Source organism: Nerophis lumbriciformis, linkage group LG24, assembly GCF_033978685.3.
Source record: "Nerophis lumbriciformis linkage group LG24, RoL_Nlum_v2.1, whole genome shotgun sequence".
In the NCBI taxonomy this organism is placed as follows: domain Eukaryota; kingdom Metazoa; phylum Chordata; class Actinopteri; order Syngnathiformes; family Syngnathidae; genus Nerophis; species Nerophis lumbriciformis.
Genome location: NC_084571.2, coordinates 16,609,027 through 16,617,500, shown reverse-complemented (window position 1 = coordinate 16,617,500; position 8,474 = coordinate 16,609,027). Strand labels below are relative to the sequence as shown.

The 8,474-nt window shown below is 42.6% G+C and overlaps 1 protein-coding gene across 3 annotated transcripts in view; it reads left to right on the top strand.

Moving 5' to 3' along the window:
• Nucleotides 1-8,474, top strand: part of smarce1 (SWI/SNF related BAF chromatin remodeling complex subunit E1) — a 51,802-nt gene that overhangs the window by 19,100 nt on the left and 24,228 nt on the right. For all 3 annotated transcript variants that reach the window (XM_061981678.2, XM_061981679.2, XM_061981677.2), the window contains exon 4: nt 3,231-3,329. In XM_061981678.2, the coding sequence (XP_061837662.1) occupies nt 3,231-3,329 (99 nt within the window). The remainder of the gene's footprint in view (nt 1-3,230; nt 3,330-8,474) is intronic.

The window sequence follows — 8,474 nt, the reverse complement described above, 5'->3', positions numbered from 1 at the left end:
ATTGGATCACATACAAAAAACATTCATGAGGTTTGCTTCTTTTATGAATTTATTATGGGTCTATTGAAAATGTGAGCAAATCTGCTGGGTCAAAAGTATACATACAGCAATGTTAATATTTGCTTACATGTCCCTTGGCAAGTTTCACTACAATAAGGCCCTTTTGGTAGCCATCCACAAGCTTCTGCTTGAATTTTTGACAACTCCTCTTGAAAAAATTGGTGCAGTTCAGCTAAATGTGTTGGTTTTCTGACATGGACTTGTTTCTTTAGCATTGTCCACACGTTTAAAGGGGAACATTATCACCAGACCTATGTACCGGTAAGCGTCATGTTGCAGAAAAAAGACCATATATTTTTTTAACCGATTTCCGAACTCTAAATGGGTGAATTTTGGCGAATTAAACGCCTTTCTATTATTCGCTCTCGGAGCGATGATGTCACAACGTGATGTCACATCGGGAAGCAATCCCCTATTTTCTCAAACACATTACAAACACCGAGTCAAATCAGCTCTGTTATTTTCCGTTTTTTCAACTGTTTTCCGTACCTTGGAGACATCATGCCTCGTCGGTGTGTTGTCGGAGGGTGTAACAACACGAACAGGGACGGATTCAAGTTGCACCAGTGGCCCAAAGATGCGAAAGTGGCAAGAAATTGGACGTTTGTTCCGCACACTTTACCGACGAAAGCTATGCTACGACAGAGATGGCAAGAATGTGTGGATATCCTGCGACACTCAAAGCAGATGCATTTCCAACGATAAAGTCAAAGAAATCTGCCGCCAGACCCCCATTGAATCTGCCGGAGTGTGTGAGCAATTCAGGGACAAAAGACCTCGGTAGCATGGCAAGCAATGCCGGCAGTTTGTTCCCGCAGACGAGCGCGCTAAACCCCCTGGATGTCTTGGCTCACACCGTCCCTTATGCCATCGAAGATGATCAAGAGAAGAATATCGACCCTAGCTTCCCTGGCCTGCTGACATCAACTCCAAATCTGGACAGATCAGCTTTCAGGAAAAGAGAGCGAATGAGGGTATGTCTACAGAATATATTAATTGATGAAAATTGGGCTGTCTGCACTCTCAAAGTGCATGTTGTTGCCAAATGTATTTCATATGCCGTAAACCTAGTTCATAGTTGTTAGTTTCCTTTAATGCCAAACAAACACATACCAATCGTTGGTTAGAAGGCGATCGCCGAATTCGTCCTCGCTTTCTCCCGTGTCGCTGGCTGTCGTGTCGTTTTTGTCGGTTTCGCTTGCATACGGTTCAAACCGATATGGCTCAATAGCTTCAGTTTCTTCTTCAATTTTGTTTTCGCTACCTGCCTCCACACTACAACTATCCGTTTCAATACATGCGTAATCTGTTGAATAGCTTAAGCCGCTGAAATCCGAGTCTGAATCCGAGCTAATGTCGCTATAGCTTGCTGTTCTATGCGCCATGTTTGTTTGTGTTGGCATCACTATGTGACGTCACAGGAAAATGGACGGGTGTATATAACGATGGTTAAAATCAGGCACTTTGAAGCTTTTTTCAGGGATATTGCGTGATGGGTAAAATTTTGAAAAAAAACTTTGAAAAATAAAATAAGCCACTGGGAACTGATTTTTAGTGGTTTTAACCCTTCTGAAATTGTGATAATGTTCCCCTTTAAGTCAAGACTTTTGGAAGGCCATTCTAAAACCTTCATGCTAGCCTGATTTAGCCATTCCTATACCACTTTTAACATGTGTTTGGGGTCATTGTCCTGTTGTAACACCCAACTGCGCCCAAGACCCAACCTCCGGGCTGATGATTTTAGGTTGTCCTGAAGAATTTGGAGGTAATCCTCTGTGGACGCTTCCTTCCAGTGGGTCCTCCTGACCACCAAGCATCTCCAGGCAAGCCTGTTTCATGGTTTAAAATACAGTTTTATTTTGCGTATCAAGTCTCTGGGTTGCTTTTCAGCAGTTGTCTTCTTCCGCTCTCGCTCTGGCTCGTGCTCTCCCTCCGGCTCCAACCACGTCTCTCCTCCCGGTTGCTGCTTATACAGAGCGACGGGATTAGATAACAAGGCCCAGGTGGGCCATCTACGCACCTGTCGCTGACTTCGAGGCCGGTCCTGGCACACCCCGCCTCGCTGCAGGCCCGTAGGCCCCCCCCCCCACATCCTCCTTTTTCATTGTCCCATTTACTCTCTGTAAAGCACCAGTTCCATTGGCAGCAAAACAGGCCCAGAGCATAATACTACCACCACCATGCATGACGGTAGGCATGGTGTTCCTGGGACTAAAGATGTCACCTTTTCTCCTCCAAACATATTGCTGGCTATTGTGGCCAAACAGCTCCATTTTTGTTTCATCTGACACCACATGGACAAAGATAAGACCTTCTGGAGGAAAATTCTATGGTCAGATGAAACAAAAATGTTATATTTTCATATTTTATAAGTTCATTAATGTACATTGTATCATGTCACAAAGTTATAAAAAATATAACCAATGGAAAATTCCTATGAGGAGTTTTATTGTACATCTATAAACAAGCTTTTTGTAGTGTCTCGTGGGACTGGAGAAAGTTAAGTCGGAGAAAATGCAGTCGTTTATAAATTATCTAATGTTTCTCTGCGGCCCGATAGCAAATGTGTCACGGACCGGTTTCCGGTCCCCGGACCGGTAGTTGGGGACTGCTGGTTTTAAACACATTAGTGCTACTATGATGTATGTTTAGGTCACATTAATAATACTGGGATGTATGTTTAGATCACATTAGTAGTACAAGGATGTGTGTTTAGATCACATTATTAGTACTAGGATGTGTGTTTAGATCACATTATTAGTACTAGGATGTGTGATTAGATCACATTATTAGTACTAGGATGTGTGTTTGGATCACATTAGTAGTACGAGGATGTGTATTTAGATCACTTTAGTAGTACAAGAATGGTAGTAATGTGATGTGTGTTTGTATAACAGTAGAAGTACTATGTGTGTTTAGATCACATTAGTAGTACTATGTGTATTTAGATCACAATAGTAGTACTATGATGTGTTTGGATGAAGGGATGTAGTTGTGACTTGGTGAAGTCTTTTGAAACACTGGTGATAAAGGACATACTGTATAGAAATACACTTTGATTGGTTGATATTTGTAGTGTGTGCGTGCGTGTGTGTTTGCCCTTTTCAGTTGTGTTGCTCCCTAGTATGTGAGCCATTTTTCATGTGTTTTGTGTCATTTGTCTCCATCAGCAAGTGCCTTCCACCCCAGGCTTTGTGGGCTACAACCCTTACAGCCACTTGGCCTACAACAACCTGCGACTGGGAGGGAGCTCCGCAGGCTCCAGCAGGGTAAACTAGACTTCACTGTTTCACTTTCATTCTGACATTCAACTGTTGCCTCTTTTCATAACCACATTTGTTAGTTTCAATCCAGTCATGTCAGCACATTTCCACCAGGCTCACCGGCTGGTGCTGACACTTGTTGGTATTAGCTGGTGCTGACACTTGTTGGTATTAGCTGGTGATGACACTTGTTGGTATTAGCTGGCGCTGACACTAGTTGGTATCAGCTGGTGCTGACACTAGTTGGTATCAGCTGGTCAGCACATTTCCACCAGGCTCACCGGCTGGTGCTAACACTAGTCGACGACGGCTGGTGCTGACACTAGTCGACGACGGCTGGTGCTGACACTAGTCGACGACGGCTGGTGCTGACACTAGTCGACGACGGCTGGTGCTGACACTAGTCGACGACGGCTGGTGCTGACACTAGTCGACGACGGCTGGTGCTGACACTAGTCGGCGACGGCTGGTGCTGACACTAGTTGGTATTCATACTAGTCAGTACCAGTTGGTGCTCATACTCATCAGTACCAGCTGGTGCTAATACTAGTTGGTGCTAATACTAGTCAGTACCAGCTGGTGCTAATACTAGTCAGTACCAGCTGGTGCTAATACTAGTCAGTACCAGCTGGTGTTAATAGTAGTTGGTGCTCCTACTAGTCAGTACCAGCTGGTATTAATAGTAGTTGGTTCTCCTACTAGTCAGTACCAGTTGGTGCTCCTACTAGTCAGTACCAGTTGGTGCTCCTACTATTCAGTACCAGTTGGCGCTCCTACTAGTCATTACCAGTTGGTTTTGATACTAGTTGGTGCTCCTACTAGTCTGTAACAGCTTCTGCTAATACTAGTTGCTGCTACTACTAGGGCTGGGCGATATAGACGGAAAAGTATACCTCGATATATTTGTACTTAAACTGGATATTCAAGGTATTCCTCCATATATTTTCCGGTGAGCGATATTCAGTAAAATTTAAGTGAATGACAACTGTACTGTAAACACTTTTATTAACCCAGTTGGTAAAGATGGGTATTAACACTTTTATTAACCCAGTTAGTCGACATGGGTATTAACACTTTTATTACCCCAGTTAGTCAAGATGGGTATTAACAGTATTTTTATTAACCAGTTAGTCAAGATGGGTATTAATAGTACTTTTATTAACCCAGTTAGTCAAGATGGGTATTAATAGTACTTTTATTAACCCAGTTAGTCAAGATGGGTATTGACACTTTTATTAACCCAGTTAGTCAAGATGGGTATTAACAGTACTTTTATTAACCAGTTAGTCAAGATGGGTATTAACAGTACTTTTATTAACCAGTTGGTCAATATGGGTATTAACAGTACTTTTATTAACCCAGTTAGTCAAGATGGGTATTAACAGTACTTTTATTAACCCAGTTAGTCAAGAGGGTATTAACAGCACATAAAATAAACTGTTTAAGTAGATAAATAACATAACTGTGCAAATAATACAAAATGTATCAAACTCAGATTAATAATACATTTGCAGGCAGGCACTTTTTAATTCCCAGTGGATGATGTAATGGACTGTCACACACGTATGATGTCATGGATTGTCACACACGTATGATGTCATAGACTGTCACACACGTATGATGTGATGGACTGTCGCACACACACGTATGATGTCATGGACTGGCACACACACGTATGATGTCGTGGACTGGCACACACACATGTATGATGTCATGGACTGTCACACACGTATGATGTCATGAACTGTCACACACACACGTATGATGTCATGGACTGTCACACACACACGTATGATGTCATGGACTGGCACACACACACGTATGATGTCATGGACTGGCACACACACATGTATGATGTCATGGACTGTCACACACACACACACGTATGATGTCATGGACTGTCACACACACGTATGATGTCATGGACTGTCACACACACACGTATGATGTCATGGACTGTCACACATGTACAGTTGTGCTCAGCAGCAAGTAAGTGACTTGACTTCATTGTGTGACTATCATCTTCTTCACTTCACATAAATATTTGGCAGCATTTCTCCTGCCAAATATGCAACTGGAGAACAGTTTAGATTTGGTCTTACATGGTAAACAAGTCAAATGAATGTTTTGTCATACATTTGTTCAAATGTGGCCAACATTGTGGGTTTCCTGGACTTGGTCTACATGGCTAAAAGAAACATTTAAGGAAGAGAATCCGCTGCCATCTTCCACTACTTTTTAATATATACGGTAATTCCCTCTTCTCTCCTACCACTCTCTCCTCCTCATTTCTTGTGATTTCACTTCCTGCTTCCATGACCCGCCCTCTCTTGCCTCTGATTGGCCGGTCCCTAATGTTTTGCCCTAATCTCAACCAATGGTGACTCATCATAGTAACCAATCATGGAGGTTCTTATACATGCAAGCAGGTCTTGGAAGGACGAAGGGGAGGGGTTTAGTAGTTGGTGCAGAATCAAAGAACACAACAACTAATTCATATATTGTTTAAAAATATATCGATATAGCTCAACTCCATATATCACCCAGCCCTAGCTACTACTAGTTGGTGCTCATACTCGTCAGTACCAGCTGGTGCTAATACTAGTTGGTGCTCCTACTATTCAGTACCAGCTGGTGCTGATACTAGTTGGTGGTCTTACTAGTCAGTACCAGCTGGTGCTCCTACTAGTTGGTGCTCTTGCTAGTCAGTACCAGCTGGTGCTCCTAATAGTCAGTACCAGCTGGTGCTAATAGTAGTTGGTGCTCTTACTTGTCAGAACCAGTAGGTGCTAATACTAGTTGGTGCTCCTACTAGTCCGAACCAGTTGGTGCTAATACTAGACCGTACCAGCTGGTGCTCCTACTAGTTGGTGCTCCTACTAGTCAGTACCAGCTGGTCTTAATAGTAGTTGTTGCTCCTACTAGTCAGCACCAGCTGGTGCTCCTGCAAGTCAGAACCAGTTGGTGCTCCTACTAGTCAGAACCAGTTGGTGGTAATAGTAGTTGGTGCTCCTACTATTCGGTACTAGCTGGTGCTCCTACTATTCGGTACTAGCTGGTGCTCCTACTTGTCAGTACCAGCTGGTGCTCCTACTAGTCAGTACCAGCTGGTGCTAATAGTAGTTGGTGCTCCTACTAGTCAGAACCAGCTGGTGTTAATAGTAGTTGGTGCTTTTAATAGTCAGAACCAGTTGGTGCTCCCTACTAGTCAGTACCAGTTGATGCTTCTACAAGTCAGGTTGATGCTTCTACAAGTCAGTACAATCTGGTAAAAATATTAGTCAGTACCAGCTGGTGCTATTACTAGTTGGTCGCAACTTTGTTCTTCCTCCTTTCTTTAATTGAATGAATGTCATTTGTTTCTTCTTCTCAGCATTGTCCTTCACACTCACTCTCTTCACAATCATGCTTGGAAAAACTAGCAAATAGCTAATGCTAGCTACAAGCTAATGCTAGCAAGTAAGACAGCAGCTACCAGGTTCACTGACAGGTATCATCATACATACCTTGTGTACATGGAGCTGATTTTCAGCTGGTTTGTTGTTATGTTCTTATTCACCTGGTCAACACTTGCATTCCCTGCACTCGGCTTCAGTTTCACATGCTGGAAAAAGTTTGTTGCGCTGCTGCTTTTTTTTTCATCAAACTTTGCAGCGCGCATCGATTTGTTCCACGCCTGTTGCCGCAAAACCAAACCACTGACATTTTTTTTGGAACAAACGACTCGCTCTCGTTAGCGTCATGTTTTGCTAGGTGCACCGCTAAGGAAATAAGGAGGAGGGCACAAGCTACCGAAGCTCCTTGAGGCAAAAAGTATGCGGGATATATTGATAAACTTGAATATATCTCCATGGTCTCGTTCAGTGATTTTCAACCTTTCTTGAGCCGCGGCACACTTTTTACATTTACAATATCCTGCGGCACACCACCAACCAAAATGACACAAAATGACACTTTAACACAGTATATAATACATATAGTTAATAATATAGTTTCTAAATGTATTTATACTCGCCTAGTGTGAAACTTGGGCCTGAGCATCTAATTTACAGTGGCTTTACAAGCTCGCAGTATTAACGTTTCTGCCACAGTGTGGGACTTTTTTGATTTAGCTACGAGTTCAGCAACAAGGTAGCTAGCTTTGAGGGCTCTCTCGTTTACCTTTGTGGTTTTTCTCAGAAAAGTTGCCTGTTTCTCATTGTTTGTACGTAAGCGTACAAAATAGTCCATTGGCTTGTTTTGAACGGAAGGGTGTTTTGTTTGTAGATAGCGTTTAAGCTTGCTTGGCACCATGGCGCTATTAGATTGCTTCTCACCACACACCAAGCACTGCGGAGTCGGTGCTGTCGCATCCCCAGTGAAAGTAAATCCAAATGAAAGATAGCTTTCGCTGTATTGCCTCGAGCTCACCGTCTTGTCTTTTTTATTTTGTCGACCACTCACACTAGGGCCTTCATCTGGGTCAGAATTTTGTCCAGGACCCTGTTCGGCATTTGCATATTCCCTTCTCAAAAACGTCTCCATCACTGTCACTTGCTCGCCTCCTCTTGCTGCGATCCCAAACTGTCACGTGTCGCGCAAAGCTAACTCGATTGTCTTTACAGGTATTTATCACACTCTGCTTCCACCTCCTGAAATAGAAGAGTATTACATTATCTGCCACACTTTATTATAGCACAGACAGACACCTGACAATGGTTACAAGGAGATATTAAATAATTTTCCATGGCACACCTGACTAGTGTGCCGTGGCACACTGGTTGAAAATCACTGGTCTAGTTCATGCTTACATGTGAAAATAACATGGAGTACAAGTAGGAACACCAATTAAATGTATATGAGGTTGAAGGGCAAATATGCCATTGTCCTCTCCTAAAATCAAGAGTAACACATCCGAATCACGATTCTTATTCATTCTGGTTCTAAATCGATTTATATTTTTTTTAAATCAATTGAAAATGCATTATTTTCTATAACAATCATTTTTATAAATGTTTTTTGGCTACCAAATAGGAGCTTTCCTACCCTGCAAACTGTTTTGAAAACATTTTATTGTAATTATTGTACCAACTAATAAAATTGTGAGAATCGGTTTGAATCAGGTTTGAAACGATTCTGAGTCGAATCCTCGCCCCCAGGAATCCAATCGAA